Here is an 18,970-nt window from a genome sequence, read left to right as displayed (position 1 = left end):
TTTTGGTTTGATGTGAAATGCAGCATTCTAGAAAAACTTATTGAGAATTGTACGCAGTGCTGGTGATAGGAACCAGACGTCTTAAGAGTTTATTGCCTCTCAGGATCACAGAAAGTTATAGCCCGAATCTGTTGCGGATGCACCGCATGATGTTGTTGAAGGTGAAGAGGCACATGTAGGCTGTTAAAAGTAGAAAATAGTATCCAAACAAAATGTATTGTTTTCAGATTGAACACTATTTTACCATTATCAGGATTTTATAAAAATGAATGGCTATGTGTGAGTTTACTGGCCTGTTTGTTTGAATTTCTAAATAAAATGGCTAGATTTGTTTCTGTCACCAGTATTATTGGACCAATAGAAATGCCCCAAAAGTAACTGAAATAAAATCTCCTTACATAAGCTTCCATTAAAGGTAGACAACATTTTGCTGTAAAGTTGACATCCTGCAGTAACGGCACTCTACTCTTATATTAAGTGATACTTTTTTAATCCCACAAATGGGGAAATTCCACCTCCGCATTTAACCCATCCGTGAAGTGAATACACACTAGTGAATAGACACACACACTAGGGGGCAGTGAGCACACTTGCCCGGAGTGGTGGGCAGCCCAATCCACAGCGCCCGGGAGGAACTGGGGGTTAGGTGTCTTGCTCAAGGACACCTCAGTCATGTGCTGTCGGCCCTGGGGATTGAACCGGCAACCTTCTGGTCATAGGGCCAGTTCCCTAACCTCCAGCCCACAACTGGTGAATGCTTTATATCCAGATGTTGAAACACTGCTGTGAGGATTTGATTGCAGTCAGCTACAAGAGCATTATGAAGCACAGGTAATGATGTTGGCTGATTGGTTCTTGATCACAGCCGCCACTCCAATTTGTCCCAATGGTCTTGGATTTAGCTCAGTCAATCCAGAGTATACAGCCCAGTGGTGGGGGCTTTATACCCCTCTATCCAGTGTTTGGCGTTGGGCATGGTCAACTTAGACTCTTGTGTTGCTGCTCCAGAACGTCTCATTCTGTTGACAGTGCTTTTCTATGGAAATTAAGGAAGCTGTGTAAATACCTGTATCAGTAGTGGGGACACCATAAAATAGCTGAATTCTCTAATTAGAAGAGATGTCTGTACACTTTAGGATACGTGTGTTTTGTGGGTGTGTTTGTGCAAATCCATAAGCGCTCCTCTGAGGGCAGATGTGTGTGTGAGAGCTGCTGTCTCCATATGTGTATGTGCTGGGGTTGTTGGGGTGTGTAAGGGGGAGGACAGTGGAGGTCTCGCTGGGGAAAGCATGTAGCTGCTAGCATCCACAGGAGCGCAGTAAAGTGGGCCATGAAAACACCCCTCTAGCCGCATTCAGAGTCTTTAGTGCCTCAGAAAGGACACAGCAACTCACTCTCTCATCCTTCATCCCTCCATCCCTTTATTTCTGCCAACTCCCAAACCACCCACCCCCCACTTCTAGATCCAGGGGATTTATCCTTGAGTTTTTCCTGCTCTATCATACCTAATTTGACTTATGGCCTTCATTCTCCCACCATTAGCTAATTGCCTTAATTAGGTAAATGGGTTATTGCCATTAAAGGACAGTCCGCATTTTTCTTCAGAGAAATATTGTTTAACAGTTTTATGTTTTATAAAATGCCTTTATGTTTTATAAAATCTCTGCAAAATTGACATTTGTAGAGTAAGATGTGGCCCATAGATGACCTTACATAGGCTTCCATGGGACATAGGCATGCATCCTGTTTAAAATTCAAAATGCAGTATTCAAGCATTGTTTAAACATAAAGGATTTAATACTGTTAGATTGATATTTAATATTCCAGCTGTTCTAGGAAGAACAGTGGAAAACAGTGTATTATAATGGAGCTGGCCATTGATACCAGATTTCAGTATTGGGTCAATTTTAGCTGAAAATCCTCAATGGGATATTGGAGGAAAATAAGAGTAAAAACCTAGCTTAAAATAGCACACCTTCAAGGTTTGATGTGGTGTTGTTAGATGCTTATGTAAGAAACCTCCAAGAAAATAGCTCATTTTAAAGCTTATTAGTTTTAGAGAAGAAATCTCGGATTGGTATCAGCCAATACTTTTACGGTATCTGTATCGTTTGGTATCTTTGGAAAGTGGTATTGTACACTAATACAATTGCATCTTACTGACAACATTCAGACCAGTATGCAGCTGATCTGAGGGGAGTAATGATATTGCATGTGTTCCGTTCTTTACCAAGTCATTCCAAGCTTTAGATGGAAATAATAGCACGATAGAAGAATAGAGCCCTGCTGTATTAGTGTACATCACAGTTTCTAAAAACATTTGTTCTCTTACTCCATGAACTGTAGGTCATTTTTGTGCTGTATCTTGCTTTCAAGCACATACAATCCCAACAGTACATGAAAATAATGAAAAAAAAGGAATTTTGGACTGTTATATACCATAAGGGGAAAAAAGGGAAGACAACAATCAGTGGATTCCTAAGACACAGCCAAGCTGCATCCTATCTACCTTATGTAAGCATGACAATTTAAGCTTGCAAAATAAACATCCACAAAAGTCAAGGGGTCAGAAAACAGAGACGGAGAGAGAGAGAGAGAGAGAGAGAGAGAGAGAGAGAGAGAATAAAATATAGCTGCCTAGTTCATTATCTTCCATGGCAACCCATCAGAGGGCTAGTGGAGTTGTGCGTTCAGTGTGGATGTGTAACTACAGGCCCAGTGCCAGCAGGGAACAATGGCCTGAGCACCATGCCGGCAACAGAGACAATAGGCATGGCATGCCGGCGGCGCTGATAATGGGTGCAGGCACACCGCTGGCGCACACACACACACACGGCCAAAGTCACAGCACTGTAGACTGAATGATTTTTTTTTTTTTTTTTTTGCAGAAAAGAAAAGAGCACAGAGGTGCTCGGCCCACTGCCCGTCTTTTTGATGTGTGTGTGTGTGTGTGTGTGTGTGTGTTTACCAGAGGTTCCTCTGTCAGTTCCTTAGCTCGTCGCCTGGGAGAGTCCATCAAAGCAGACATCACAAAAAGACAAAATGACAGATAGCGCCACTCACGCGCACACACATATTGGACAGTCACAACAGCATGCTGGATCTCACCACTGTCCGATGTTAGCTGGCTACATTTCTATTACTAATATCACTCACATGCAGTGGAAACACTTGCTGCTAGCCACTAACGCACACATGTGCACAGGCATTCAAATACTTGGTTATCCGTTCAAACTACAAGCATTCGAAGTGAGTGTGTTGCCAAGTATTCATTGGTAAGAACGTGACTGAGAAGGCAGGTATATCACGGCCAGCTCTCTTATGGTTTTTTTGCTAATAAAGTTAACTCTTCTAGTTAGTACATTGTTCACTGAGGAGAAAAGACCACTTATAAAAAGAAGGCGATGAGTCTCCATCAGCCCCTGGTTAGCTCTGTTAGTGTTTTAGCTCATTTGGAGAGGAGGCCTCCGTTACTCATGGCACAGGGAAACCCACCGATTTCTCATTTTTGAATAACCAAATCTGTTTTCAGATGTGCTGACTCATCCAGTACTCTACCACTTTCTTGGGATTTTTCCTTATTTGCCTTATTTAGTAACATCTGTTGTTTCTCATATCATAATCAAAAGATCAATCTGGTAGAAATCTTATTTTGAGGGGTCTCATCAAGAATGAATATAAATAAAGGTCGTTCTAAAAACTCTGACTGCCCATCATTTCTGCTAAAAGGCTGTACTGGCTAAAAGTGCTTCATGATGCTGCGTCATGCTCAGACTTTGAGGATCATAATTTGTAGCCCCTCCTTAATCAGCTCTCAGCGGTTTCATTCAACAGAATTAACATGTGCTATGCTTTTACAATGGCATTACTTTTATACAAAGTCTAAGAGGGAGCTGATCGTCTTGGTTACACGTGACAACAATTTACACATTTTAACATTTTGCACACGTCATTCGAAAACTACTTAGGAAAGAAATAACACATGTGAAAATGAAACTAACTTTGCCGCTCATGAGACACTCAAAAACACATGGGCCTGGTCTACTAAGCTCATCAAATAATAAATCAGCTGCATTCTGCCCTCGAGATATGTGCAAAACTGGTGTGTGCATCTATAGGCCAAACTTTTATGGTAAAAACACAAAAATCTGTTTAAGATTAAGTGACACTTATTATTCCCACAATGGGGAAATTTCACCTCTGCATTTAACCCAACCATGAAGCGAAACACCACATACACTCTAGTGAGCACACACACTAGGGTACAGTGATCACACTTGCCCGGAGCGGTGGGCAGCCCAATCCGCAGCGCCCGGGGAGCAGTTGGGGGTTAGGTGTCTTGCTCAAGGACACCTCAGTCATGTGCTGTCGGCTCTGGGGATCAAACCAGCGACCTTCTGGTTATGAGGCTGGTTATGATCTCCTGCTATTCCAGCAGCCTCAACGGCTAAATGTGGATAGTAGCGGAGAGTGGGCTGCTTTACCTCTTCTCTTTTACTGGAAATACGATAGTTAATCATAATTTTATGCCATCTTTGCGTGAGACTTAAGTGGTCATCTGCTATGGCAGCTGAGAAAGCACGCCGGCGGTACAGGACCGCTTGGTCAGGCTTGGCAGCCGTTATAGCGCCCCTTGCTGTGACGCTCAGAATGCAGAAATGCGTCGTGACACATTTTTGAACGCAACTACGCGTCTGCATAGCTGGAGTGAGACAGCACCGCTGTGAAATGTTTTGATGGGAAAGAGCTTCATTTGCTAACACCGCTAGCTCTCCTTCACTGAACGCTGTCCGGTTTGTCTGTTGACCGCTCCGTGGTTTCACTGGCCCTTTTAAACCCTACGCCTCGCGGGGCCTTTGCGGGATAAGCTGCAGTCTTTAAAAACCCAATGTTAATTTCAGGCACATATTGCGGCCGCGTCAGTGCACATTTCGCCTGCGCTCTGACCCTCTAACTCGCCCATCTGACCCTTCACACGCACAGTCGCACTCTTTCACTCCACTCTGTTCTCTCGTCTCCCTCCAGCAAGCTAGCCCCACACAGCAAGCCCTGGTAGGATAAAGCTGGGAGAAGCCAACAGCTACTGCTAAAATACCCATACTTTCTCTCAAACTGTAGTCCGGCTAGAGTCTGGGAGTCATGCTGTATGCTAATCCAAAGGCAGAGTGGTGCATACAAGAGTAAATACAGGGAGACTGATTCAAAAGAGGCCCCAGATATTCTGTGAGAACTCTCGCTAGGATGAAGGAATCTGGACGAAACACTGTGCAATGGGCTCGTTAGTACACGCAGCTTCAAACAAACCAAGATGCCCCACTTCGGAGTGACGAGGTAGGCGCCGGACAGCCGTTACCCCCGTACCACTTCATGTGTCTGGCAGAAAACAGAGATCACCTCCAGCGTCGCATGTAATGCCGTCGATTATGTAGCTACGTCGCGTATTTTTTGGCTCAGGTTGCTTCATCCTAACGGGAGTTACAGCAGAATATTCAGGGCCTCTTTCGAGTGAATCTCCCTGTAGAAGTGCTGTGACTGTTTTGCTAGGACCTATTTATAGCATTGATTTATGTTCGATTTTGATTTCTATGTATTTATTTATTTATTTAAGCGTAGATCAGGGTTTTTTTTTTTGTTGTGACCTGGTGTGTTACTCACTCACTCAGTCTTGTTTAGCAGGCTGGAGATTCTCCACATGGGTAACATAGTCAAGGTAACATTTGGCACGACACACAACACATTCTAGGTTTCTCATTGCTAACCTGCCTGGTTTTGATTAGCTGCAACAACCAGCTACAATGTGGGCTTTTACTCTGGAAACTTAACTTTATGCAGCCACACTAACACATTGTAGCGATGTGTCTGATATGTGTGATTTGGCCAATACACATGTGCTACAGTTTCTCATTGGTTTAATTAGGATTTTTGTCAACTTTCAGGCTTGTCCAGCTGTTTCTATGAAAGACTGCATTTTGTAGGTGGAGCATGGATACGTCAATTGCATTATACCTTGCAATATACTAAAAACAACATTCCTAACCCTTTATGTCACTTAGTGTAATTGGCCTGCACTGTTTGGCTTTCACTTGTTTCGAACATGCGAGTGCCATAATTCATCGAAACAACCACAGGAACCTATCCAGAACATATGACAGGGTGGTCAGGGTATTATATCACGATAATACATTTGTTATTGAGGTTATTTTATGAAAGTAATATTGGCCAGTATCATAATAGGGATTGAATGTATTGTGCAGCCCTTGTGAAGAGTGGGAGATGCTCTAGTTCACCTGCTCCAGATCACCCTCACTATAATACAGGTCTCTCTCTCTCTCTCTCTCTCTCTCTCTTTGCAGTAGAGACCTGGACATGCCTGAGCTGCAGTGACGTATGGAGACGAGTAGAGAGAGGGTGTGATTAATCTCGCACACACACTCACACACACACATCTCTAATTGCAGGAGAGATGATGAGGTGCTGCTGCTCTTATGTTGGGGGGTGCAGAAAGAGCAGAGAGAGAGAGAAAGAAAAAAGGAGCGAGCAAGAGATAGATAAAGGGGAGAGAGAGGACAGAAAAAGGTGAGACAGAAACAAGACACAAAAAGGAGAGCAAGAGAGGATGAGAGAAGAGAATGAGAAAGCGAGGGAGAAAGTAAGGTGATATACAGAAAGGATGAAGAGAGAGAAAGATAGGAGAGAGATAGAAAGGATAGAAAGAGGAGAAATACAGACAACGAGAAAGAAAAGAGAAAGAAAAGATGAGAGAACAACAAGAGGCAGGAAGAAAGAAAGTAGAGAGAGATGTAGAGAGAGAGATGAAGAGACAGAAAGGAGAGGAGTAGAAAAGATGAGTGAGTGTGTGTTGCGTGTTTGAGGGTATGAATCATCCTCTCACAATTTTCATATTGCGAGGTGTTAAGAGCAGCCTCCTCACACACACACACACACATTACATGTACACACATCGGGTGTGTTCAGATTTAAATAAACACTAACATATCTGCACACACTCTCACATGCAGTCTCACACACAGAGCACTTAAACACACACACACACACACACACACACACACACACACACACACACACTCCCTGAGGCCTGCACACATTAGCGCTGCAGACGGCTGAAGAGGCAGAGGGAGGTAGTGAGTGAGTGAGGGTGATGGAGGGGAGCAGATTGAGGCAGACTGCATTACCGTGGCTGCAGTGAGTCACGCTGAAGCTCCACACTCAGGCCCACCATAACAAACACACACATGCATGCATATTTTTGTCACTGTTTACACTCTCTGTAATCGAAAGTGCACATAAATGTTTAACTGCGTAAGTGCTATAATGCAAATGTACAATTAAAACATACAGAATACCTGATGATCCAGGTTCAGTTCATGCATTGGTTTTATAGGGATAGAACTAGACATTATAAACAACTTTTAATGTATAAGCAGGTGATGAAATACAAACATCAGATCCTCATTTCAAACAGTATACTCAAAGAAAATCAGAAAAAAGCTTGATGTTTAGTATAGCCAGGAAAGTTGTACATAATGGAGAGCCTTCATAATCCTTCCAATCCTTAGATGCTATGTGGCCGAGCTCATTTAAATGGGGATATTTCTATAAGATTTACTTGATACTAAGCGTGACTGTTCCAGAGTTAAGCTATAATAAGGAATTGACAGCCTCAAACTAATTGGGGGGGGTCAGTCATAGTAAAATCACAGTAACGCACAGCCTCAAGTGGCTTGTGGCTTTTATAAAACAGTGGCCAACACAAAATATGATGAAAAAACACAATTTTAGACAGAAAATAATGTAATATGTTATTAATGATTATCGACATAAACAAGTATTCCCTACAAAAAAAATGTAGTTCCTTTAGACTATGGTATCATTGCTGAGCAACCATTGACGTTCGGTCGCCGATCACTGTTTACTGCATTACTGTCATTTCATGATTTTTGTAACTTTTTGTCACGTAACAAAGAACATATGATAACACAGCACAGTTTAGTGCAAAAACATTCACTTTATAAGTACTTTTGGGTCATCAGATTACCACCGAAAGTCATATTTAGCACCGATCCAGGGGCGACCCTCTTCTCATGCTGGGGCTGAATCTCAAATGTCTCCCTGCTCCCTACATAGTGCACTACGTAGCTAGGAATTTAAACACTGCACCCCAACGGTGCAAAATTTAGCTAATAGTCATTTGGGACTCAATATTGATAAATGATGCACTATCTGGCTGTAGAGGCTAGAATTCCTAAACTTTCATAGCTAGCACACTATTCACAGAATACGGAGCCGTTTGGGGTTCAGCCTGAGTTTGATGCTATTTCTGACTGAAATTTTCTTTAGACTTTTATACTGCCGTTTTACAGTTAATCATACTGTAAATACTTTAAGTCAAGCCTGTGATACTAATGATGGAGTTGTTTAGGTTGTCGGCTAACTTTTAGCATAGCTAGCGGACTAGCCTAGTTCTAGTTAAGAACATAAGTTGTAAGCCTTGCTGTTTAAACAAGAAACAGGTTCTTACTTCATCAATATACTTGGTGGTCCATGCAAGCAACACGAGAGTCCCAAGATTATTCCGTCCTTTTTCTTTCATGCTGTGGAATCGCAATATACAATTCCGTGGTTGTGAGGCAGTCATAAAGGCTTTGAGCATGGCTCAGTCAATCAGATTCCCTGTTCTTTAATGGTCAGGACCCCCACAGGACCACCACAGAACAGGTATTATTTGAATGGTGGATCATATAATGCAGCCACAATGTACTATTATGTGTATACAATATAACTCATTAGTAATATGCACAGTTGATTAAGCATATTATACTAAAATACAGTTATTAGCAGTTATATAGCTGTTATTCCATTAAAATGAAGACCATTTGTGCGTCTGCGTGCGCTGTTTATTTCATTTCTCCGTTCAGAGGTGCAGGATGGGATCTGCTGTAGCCTTCCAACAATTTAGTGCTTCACAGAGAGAGAGAGAGAGAGAGAGAGAGAGAGAGGTGAATCTGTCAGCCTGCCCACTGTGTGTGTGTGTGTGTGTGTGTGTGTGTGTGTGTGTGTGTGTGTGTGTGTGTGTGTGGGAGTGATGGAATAGGGAGGTAGTTACTGTGTTAGTGAGCTAGAGAGACAGAGTGCACTCAGTGTACTGCAGAGAAACCCCCCACCCCTACCCATCCCCACCAGCTCGCACTTCTACAGACAGCTTGTCGCTCTCATTCAGCCTCTCTCTCTTCTCTCTCTGTCTCTTCTTTTATCTCTCTTTTGCTTCCTCTCACCTCTCTCTCTCTGGTTTCTCTCTTATATCTCCGTTATCTCTCTGGTCTCTCTATGACGTTTTATCTCTCTCTGCCTCTCTGATCTATCTCTCTCTCTCTCTCTCTCTCTCTCTCCCTCTCTCTCTCTCTCTCTCTCTCTATTGCTCATTTTCTTTATCTCTCTTTTGCTTCCTTTCACCCCCTCTCTCCTCTCTGTGGTCTCTCTTATCTCTTCGTTGTTATCTCTCTGGTCTCTCTATGACGTTTTATCTCTCTCTGTCTCTCTGATCGCTAAATTGCTCATTTCTCTCTCCACTTTCTTCCTTTATCTCATTTTGCTCTCTCTCTCTTTCTCTTCATCTCTCTTTGGCGTTCTTTGTCTTTCCCCATCTTCTGTTTCTCTCTCTCTCCAGACTCTCAATTTATGTCTTGTTATCTCTCTATATCTCTGTCACTCTTTCTCTCTTTCTTCTCATTACCTCTTTGCTTTTTTTGCTCTTTCTCCTCTCTGTCTCGGTCTCTCTCATCTTTTCTATACTTGCTCTTTTTGTTTCTCCCTCCTGTTTTTACTTTTTTCTATATTCTCTTTGACTCTATCATTCTTTCTTGCGCTCTCCTTTTTCTCTCTTACTCTCTATGCTCTTTATCTCTCGTTCGTTCTCTCTCCATTTCCTCTCTTTGTTACCATTTCTGTTTTCTCTCTCTCTTGCAGTCTCTGTCTATTTTAACATGAAACACCTTTTTTGCCCTCTCTCCGCTGAGCCTTCATATTTTTCCTCTGTCTACGTCTTCGTCCTTCGTCGTCTATTTTAGCGCTAAGCACGGGCATTTATCTTGTTCGTTTGCTGCCATCTCTCTCGCTCTCAGTGTCTCTCACCTGCTTAAGCTTTCTCGCTCACATTTCTCATTCATTCTCACTTTGACCCCATCTCTTTCTTTCTCTCTCATGCTCTCTCTCTCATACACACACACACACACACACACAATTTCTCTCCATTCTCTTTATCTCTCCCTTGCAATTTTAACACTCACCTTGATCCCTCGATCATCCTTCCATGAAACAGCTCTCTCTCTCTCTCTCTCTCTCTCTCTCTCTTTCTCTTTCTCTCAATCTGTCTATATCTCTCTGTATCTGTTTCAGTCTCTAGTTTGAAAAGCTAGCAATCTGAAATTGTATTACCTCAGTACCACCACTCAATTCTTTATGCAGCGTTAAGGTCAGAGGTCCTCTGGCCTGGCGTCATCACCGTCATGTGCCAGTCAAAGGCGTCAGCAGCTGGACAGGAGTGTGAAATGCTGGACCTTGCAAATACTATTTGGAAGATTTTTGCTGCTTGATTGCTGAAATTAAATACTTGTATATTATATATGTGAGGTTAGTTTTAGAGGCGTTAAACTCTTTAGATGTCTGGTTCCTGTCAACACTGCTGTAAACTCATTTAATAATGCAGGCATTTTGATAAATCAATGGGAATACCTTCTAAGCACAGTTTGCCTGTACTTTTTACAGTCCTGAGCATAGGTATTGGTGTTGCTGACAGAAAAGACATTAGCATGTCATCAGTAATCTTCTAAATTGTCGCTTTTATATCTCCAAAGTGATCACTTTATGGGAGAAAGACATTTTAAACATACATTTTAATGTAAGTAATTCAAACAAGGCAGAAGGCATGCCTGCCTCCCGCCCGATGACTGCTGGGATAGGCTCCAGCACCCCCCGTGACCTAGAAGGAGGGGCAGTTTAGAAGATGTGTATGTATGTAAATCAAACAAGATTATATTCTAGGATATTTTGGACCATTTCTGTTGGTTCATTTGTCACCAAATGGTGCTACGTTGCTGTTTTCACGATGAACATGACTAATCCATTTAGACCTCTGAATACTTTATCGTAGTGCTTCAGGATTAAATGCCAATAAACTGATCTGTCTACCATCAATTTTCTTATGCCAGTAGGAGGGATTGCCTGAAATTTGATTGTTAATGTTTTGTCATGAAAACAATACACTGTTTTACACACACACACACACACACACACACACACATACATTTTCTAAGCCGCTTATGCTTCTGGGTCACAGGGGGGAAGCCTATCCCAGCAGTCGGAAGGCAGGATAGACCCTTGACAGGTCACCAGTCCATCGCAGGGCATATACTGTTTTAAAAGCAACAAAACTTAAAGATCCAAGGAACCTAAACCTGTGTTTTTCTTTCTAAAGAAGATATTCTTGGTCTTGCAGAAAAACACTTTGAATAATTTTCCAGTGACCAATAAATAACTGATATGTTTAATCAAATTCCTCTCCTTTCGATGTAACCTGGGCGGTCCTACTCTTGGGTAATGCATCCATAAGCATTTACCTTACCAATCACAAGGCTGGCGTTTCCTGCCCCGCCTGTACAAAACAGTTTCAGAGCTAAAGCTAACCCAGCATAACCAAAAGCTAGCAAGCTAGACCACGTGTATGTTCATCTGGTCCTCCATTCATGTTACAGAGTCCGTCCATTTGTTCATTTATTTGTCTGTCTGTTCGTCTGCACATCTGTTTGTCCATGACTTTTCTTGTCTAGTTACCATCACATGAAGGCTGGATAGTGATGTTAGTTCTGTATGAGTGGCAGAGCAGGTTAGGAATGTTGGACAGAGCTGTCAATCAAGCTGCTCACTAGCCACGCCCACACAGCTCTCAGATAGGTCTGATCAGCGGTTTTAAGCCATGTTTAGTCATGTTTATATATTACATATTTTTTATTCAAGCTTTGCTAAATGTTTCAAGTTTTGCTAAAATGTTGTATCATACAGACATTTTTAATACTTTACTCTGTGTTTCCTGGGATTATAATGAATGAGTTTATTCTTCTAAGTTCTGGAATTCTTCATTTTGAGAATAGTATATTTCTTTTACCTTGTCATCTTACGAAAGTACATATAGCAGGAATATATGTAGATGTAGCGGGAATATATGTCCATAAATGGTGTTTAGATGTTTTCCTATTCAGCCAGGCTGTTGGTTTATACTGTTTTTGTAACATTTTTATGGATTTAACAAGACCACAGTGAGGCACTTTCACATAAAAAGTTGCTTTATGACCAACATGAAACATTCTGTTGATGTGTACTGCTGTCGGTTAGAATGTTTTTCAGTTAGCATAATGGTTTTTGAACCTAAAAAAGTACTTTAAATGCCCAGAAATGGAGCTGCGTTGGAGCTCTGTATGCTTTGGGATGCCCAGTCTCAGTTGTGCGCTTTCTTTAGTTTCTTCAACAGACGTCAAATGCTGTTTTATCAGAGGAACACAGTGTGCTGCATGAAACACAGAAGGACCATCTTTGGAACATCAGCAAAATTTGGCAAAGGACTTAAAGAGGTCTGTGAGCATTAGCAGATCTAGGATGGGTCAGCTTGTTCCTATCACAGGTCAGTTCAGCCCCAGACTCTTATATATAAAGGTGCTCACAAGGGTTCTTTGGAGCTACTTTTGTTTCACATTCCGATGGAGATGATCTGAAGAGTCATGTGATGTGCATGTGTGAAGAACCTTTTTAATGTTTAAAGAATCTCCACACACTGTAATGGTTCTATGATTAAAGGCTTCTCCTAGGATGATTAAAGGCTTTTCCTAGGATGCTATGTCCAAGTCACAAATCAATTAGGAATCTTTATGGTTGTTACTCACAAGAATACCATCATTCACTTCAAGTCTCATCTCTTCTTGAATATGAGGGTCTTGATGTCTCTTGTAGACTCACAAAATGGTTTAAAAAAAAACAAAAAAAAAAAAACAAAACAAAGGGGAAGGGTTTGGATTCTCCGGCAGGTTGTGCACTCACCACTCATTGAAACTGTGAGGTTGAGGTTTGTTTATGAGCAAAGCTGCATCTGTTGGGAAGCATCAGTGAAAAACAAAATGATTTATCAGCCTGCTTTTCTGCTGCCGAGTGCAAAAAGTGGGCTCGACTGGCTCTGTGTTGAGTAGCAGGGCAATAGACGACTGTGGTTCATCACTTAGCGTTGTTCTTTACGCTCGAATCATGCAAATAGTAGTTATTCTTATGCAAAGACGTCAACTACTGGCTTCAAACCATTAGGAATTTATGAGGGCAGTGCTGTTAGAGCTGAGGAAGCCTTATGCTGTTCAGAGTCTGCAAACTCTTGCCAGTCTGTGACTGAAGTCTATGGATAATAGGCTGCCATTCTTATAATATGGGTTCATTGGGTTTTTCTGGTGAATACAAGCCAAGATAATCTCTTGCTATTATTGGGGTGTACGTATGTGTGTGTGTGTTTTGTGTATGTGTGTGCGCGAGACAGCTCAATCTCAGTGCTCTCATTAGGATTTGAGGATTTCACGCTTCGTTATACTCTGACTTTCGTTTTAATTATGTCATTTAAGAGGCGTAATGTGGCGGCTTTCTCCTCTGCAGAGGTCTTCCATTGACGCACACGGTCCTGCCAGCATGAGCTGCTTTTTGGAGCCATTGGAGAACGAAGGCATATACATGAATGTGCACAGAACACAACGATCGCATCGTTTCACCTCTCTCTTCTCTCGTCATTTCACTCTGTCCTTCAGTATCTTTAGCCAGCTGTGTCTCGGCCATTAGTGCCCTAGCCCCCCCCCCATTTTCCCCATCACTGATTCCCACAGCCAAGACTAAACACCCCCACGCCACACATAGACACTGTCTGTCCTCCCTCCCACTTCTACTGGTCCAGTCTGCTGAGCTGCTGGGATGGTGGTGCCTCTAGCTGGAACAATAACGTGTCTGAGATCCCTTATATCTCCTCCTATCAGCAAAATATTAAACAGACCGGCCACATATAGCACAAGTAAATACATATATGCACACAGGCCCAGTGGCCCTTGCTTTTTTATGTTTAGAATATGTATAGAATAATGGCACCTTGTTTTATATGGGTATCTCCATAATGGTAACTTTATAGTAGATAGATAAAAACATTATAAAAAAAAGTCCATGTCATGATTTTTTTTTTGATGTAGTATAATATGTAGTATGTTTGGTGTAGTATATAAACATTGTTAACGTTTAAAATGGTACCATTTATCACTGTGTACATATATGAAAAACTAAGCGACAAAAAAAGTACATTTTGAATTTATCATGAAAGCCAGCTCATTTATATACATCTGCCTATTCAGATTACAGCAGTTTAGCTCCACCCATTCACACTGAGGATATATAAGGAGCGTTTCAGCCTGAATTGCTTTTTGAAAGAGGCACAACACGTGCAAGCAAATTAAAACAGAGATGATTGACATACATCAGCTTCAAAGGCACAGATATAAACAGCCTTTTCAGCTGTAAGAAATAAAGAGCCTGATGGTCAGTGAATTATAAAACCACACAAGCATCAGAAATGGGCCTCAGGCAGAAAAAATAAAATACAAGAAGTAGAATTTAATTCGAGTAATTATGGACCGTTTCTTTTAGTCCATTCATTTGCAAAGTGTTCACACAATGTAAAATGCACTTAGCATTAAAAATATAATATTTGTTTTTAATATTTTTTTATTAATAATTAAAAACAAGCAGAAAAATATAGAATTGGTTCTCATGCATCTGAGTCCTCAGAGAACGCTGAACACACAACATCACAGTTAGTGGAATGTCTTAGTATATAGTAGGAATGCTAATTTTGGCAGATTCTTTTAACTGATTAATTGTAAAATTAAGGATGCAACCCATCAGTTGCAGCTATGAAATCTGATTGGAAGAGCCATATTTGTAAAATCTAATGTGATATATGCAAACGCCTGAGCACATGAGTGTCTATGTGTAAGTGCAGATTTATGTATAAAGAGAGACAGTGAGAGAATGTCAGAAAACAGGACAATTAGATTGTGGAAACACACCTTGCTCAGCTCCACTGCCAGACTGGAAATGCTGTAGCCAGTGTGTTACCCCCCCCCCCCCCCCCTTTACTTCACTCTTCCTTTCTCTCTTTATTGCATTCTGTCTTTCTCTCTCGCCCTTTCTCCCAGTCCACTGGAGATGTTGTTATCACCCCGGATTGCGGCGCCTGATTGCCTCTCGAGTGCGAAACGTGATGTTTGGAGCTTTTGTCCCTATTTTCCTTTATCTCTTCTCTTGACCCACTCATTGAAAAGTGATCTTCAGAGAGAGAAACGGCACAAATATCAATGTATGCACGGTGCATTACATCATCCGCATCATTGTACATAATCTCTAATCTCTTTCTCTTTCTCTCTCTCTCCCTCTGTGTCTCTCTCAAGCCATTCCATTGATTAAACCTCTTGATTCTTTTTTTTCCCCCGGTGCTGCACAACGACACCGGCTGCACTTGAGTATGGAGATGAGGTAACGAGGTCGTCCACCGCGCCGCCTCCTCGACTCAAAAACAAGCCCCCAGAGAGAGAAAGGGAGGAGTGAGTGTGTGTGTGTGTGTGTGTGTGTGTGTGTGTATGTGTGTGTGTGTGTGTGTGTGTGTGCGCACTATCACATTTGGGAGATGCACTCCTCTCTTCCGCAGCAGGAGGATGTAGATGACCTCACTCTCGTTGTGGGGGGAGAGAGAAATAGAAAGAGCACTTCACTCATCATGCTAGCCCAGGCCTCTAATAAATGCTCGTCATGCCCACAGAACCTGGTCAATATTCACTTATTAATATTCTTTAAGATACTTTTAAATTATAACCAACACAAATGTGTCATTGAGAGACTGCCTTGTATTGTGCCTTGTAAAGTTGTCTGGGCTGAAACACTCCTCACAAGTTCAGTAAAACTAGGCAGAGTTAAACTGCTGTTGGCTGAATGGATGGATATATGAAAGTGCACTGGGTGTTGTGACCAGCCTGTTTTTGTGATTTCCATACACAGTTTGGATACACAGTTTCCATACACAAGTCCAAAAGTCTGAGAGCACACATAAAATCTTGAGATTTTTCATTTAAACACGTGAAATAAACAGTTATGACAGCTGAAAGAACAAATATTCAAAATTATGTACAATTTCTAGGTCACTGTTCAAATTGAAGCACCTACCATGGGAACACATGTTCAGATAGGTCAACTCAGGTGAATTTAGTCTTCTGATCAGTAGCTTTTGCACAAATTTTGAGTCAGTACCAGCTTGAGTGCTCAAAATGGGGACATATCAAATACTACGAAAGACTGAAATTCATGATTCATACTTTAATGATGTTTCCTAGGCTTATAGCATTAGCCGTATAGGCTCGTCGAGTGTTTGATATAATGAATAGATTACAGGCTATTAATGACGCTCGGTTAATGCTAAAAAGGCAGGTTGAGAACGAAGCTGAGATTGTGCCCGTTTAAAAAAATGATCATGTGGACCACTGCGCTAGGAGAAGTGCACTCCCCCCATCCCCTTCCCCCACTCTCATCACATCAGTGCAGGCAGTAGCGGTCATGGCAGCGGTGCTGCTCTTAGCCAGCCGGCCTACGAGACCACCCTCGGCACTCAGCTAATGAATTTTACACAGCTCTTTCTCCACGACACCTGATCTTCCATTCCAGACAGACCCAGTGTTTCTGTCATCTCTGTTGCACACACACTCACTAGAGCGCACACAATTCACACACGCGCTGTGTTTATGAGTCATGCGTCATGTTGACTCTGATGTTGTTGTTTTTTTCTCTGGACTGAGCTGTGGGGGGACGCTTGGGGTAGTCTTCCTCTCACACAGACCCAGGACCAGCTCACCCAGCTCGCAAAACATGAAGTCTGATCCCAGTCTACTCAAAACAGCCTCTTACAGCAGATCTTGCAGACATAAAGCTGAGCTCTTTAGTATTCTGTGCAGGTGTGCTTCATCAGTGGAAGACGACAGTGCAGTGATGCCACTGTGTGAGTGTGGGTGTGTTGGGGAGGGGGAGGTTTGAAGCTTATCGCCTTCTTGTTTGTGTTCTCTCTCCTCCGAGGGAAGGTTAATTACTGATCCCCGCCGCCGTCACTGCGACTGAGCTCCTCACACGCATGCATGGACATACACACACACACCTGGCAGTTCTCATCAATGTTAGAGGCGCAAATACGTCGATAAACACCACCCTCCCTCTTCCAATGTCTGGATTGATTATCAAACCCATAGGCCTGAGAGAAAAGGGGGGAGGAGGGTCGGATTGGGCCGCTGCTAATTGACCTGTCCATATCATCCCGATCCACAAACACGTTTTTTGTAGCAACTGTTGTTAAGTTCGACAAGATTGTTGGCGCAAAATAGTTTTTGTGAAAATATGTAAATTCAAGACCATTGTAATGCTTGTTTAGAGCAGAGATTAGGGATGGGTGATGCTGCTAATTTGTTCTTTGATTCAATACCAAGTAAGAGCAAGGATAATAACTGGATACCAAAACCGATACTAATAGCAAATATGGAGAACAAAGTGGGCAATTCTTGGTGATTTTTTAGAGTAATAACCAGTAAAAACACGGACATATAAAGTTATAAAGGTATTGCAAGGCATTTGTCTAATAAATGAACTGCCTCATAAATTGCCTGGTTAGGGAAATAACTCCAAAGGATCTGCCATTACAAAGTGTTCACTGTGTCTGAAGTGGCTGTCTGTGCCTGTAAGAGTGTGAAGCAGAGGAAGGGTGCAAAGGGAAAACTAGTTTCTTTCCTACACATGTATTTCATTTCCCCCCCTTTTTATCCATCACTGTAATAAATCTGATGCATATTCAGTTTACTGCTTAAGGAAAACACCTGGTATTCATTTTTATGTGAGGACTGGTTTCAGGATCTGATATGTCAGTATCAGGCCACCCATACCTAGCAGAGATAGTCACAATTTATGTAAGTCTTGAGTCTACGAGTACGAGGGGAGTCTTAACTCTTCAGTACTCTTCAGAATTTTAGTTTAGTTTCATTATAAGTTGCAGAAATTGCATTGTGCAAAAGAAAACTAAAAGAAATACTAAAAACCTTTTAGGTTCGACCAGGGCCCACAAGCAATTCAGGGCTTCTGTTTGGCCTTTTTTTAAAATAGAAATGTATTTCTTCTCCCTCCACCACCTGTGCCTACCCAGACTGATCCTAGGTCTGTCCAATCAAATGGGGAAAGAATATTTTAGGCAATTTTTATAAGATAATTCAATTTGATTTGTTTTCTGTGAGTGCTGTTATTTCATTATAGCAGATCTGCTAATTATACTCTCCACCCTCCACCTTATTTTTTCAGCCCTCCAATCACTGCATAGCAACCGCTGCTATCTGCCATTGTCTCAAGCCTTCAGTTTGTTATCAGCTTGCCAGTGTTTGAATCTGAAGCGCCAGCTGCAGTTAAGGAATGTTACTAGGGACATTTAAAAGTGAGATTCTGTCCCATAGACAAGGTCGATTTCTACTCATCCAAAGCTGGAAAAAAATTTCACCAGTTTTCTGAGAATTTGGTGCTTATAATGCTCTTTTACTACAAAGGCTAACATGGGCTTTGTTAAAATGTCAAAGCAAAAAAGGTCTTCCATTCACGTCTTACCTGTAATGCACTGAAGTTCAATTTAATTCAATTCAAGTTTATTTGTAAAAAGCACTATACAAATAAACTTGAATTGAATTGAATTGAACTTCAGTGCATTACAGGTAAGACGTGAATGGAAAACTTTTTTTTCGGGCCCGGTGTGACAGTGTTTTTGGCTTTAATGATTTGGTTTAGGTTTTTAAATTTGCTGTGTTGTTTTCCCTAATGT

General features: G+C 41.8%; 1 protein-coding gene across 3 annotated transcripts in view; it reads left to right on the top strand.

Annotated features, from left to right (window-relative positions):
* Positions 1-18,970, top strand: part of LOC108412729 (retinoic acid-induced protein 1) — a 59,302-nt gene that overhangs the window by 9,471 nt on the left and 30,861 nt on the right. The window contains exon 2 of one of the 3 annotated variants that reach the window (XM_017684887.2): positions 6,354-6,408. The exons of 1 other annotated variant lie outside the window; for it this stretch is intronic. In XM_017684887.2, the coding sequence (XP_017540376.2) occupies positions 6,388-6,408 (21 nt within the window). In that variant the 5' untranslated portion in view covers positions 6,354-6,387. Of the gene's footprint in view, positions 1-6,353; positions 6,409-12,606; positions 12,692-18,970 lie in introns of those variants that run through there. One more of the 3 variants, XM_037544828.1, reaches the window with a different exon arrangement.

Source organism: Pygocentrus nattereri, chromosome 14, assembly GCF_015220715.1.
Source record: "Pygocentrus nattereri isolate fPygNat1 chromosome 14, fPygNat1.pri, whole genome shotgun sequence".
Lineage (NCBI taxonomy): Eukaryota > Metazoa > Chordata > Actinopteri > Characiformes > Serrasalmidae > Pygocentrus > Pygocentrus nattereri.
Note: the sequence above shows the minus strand (reverse complement) of the source record. Positions and strands in the feature narration are given on the sequence as shown.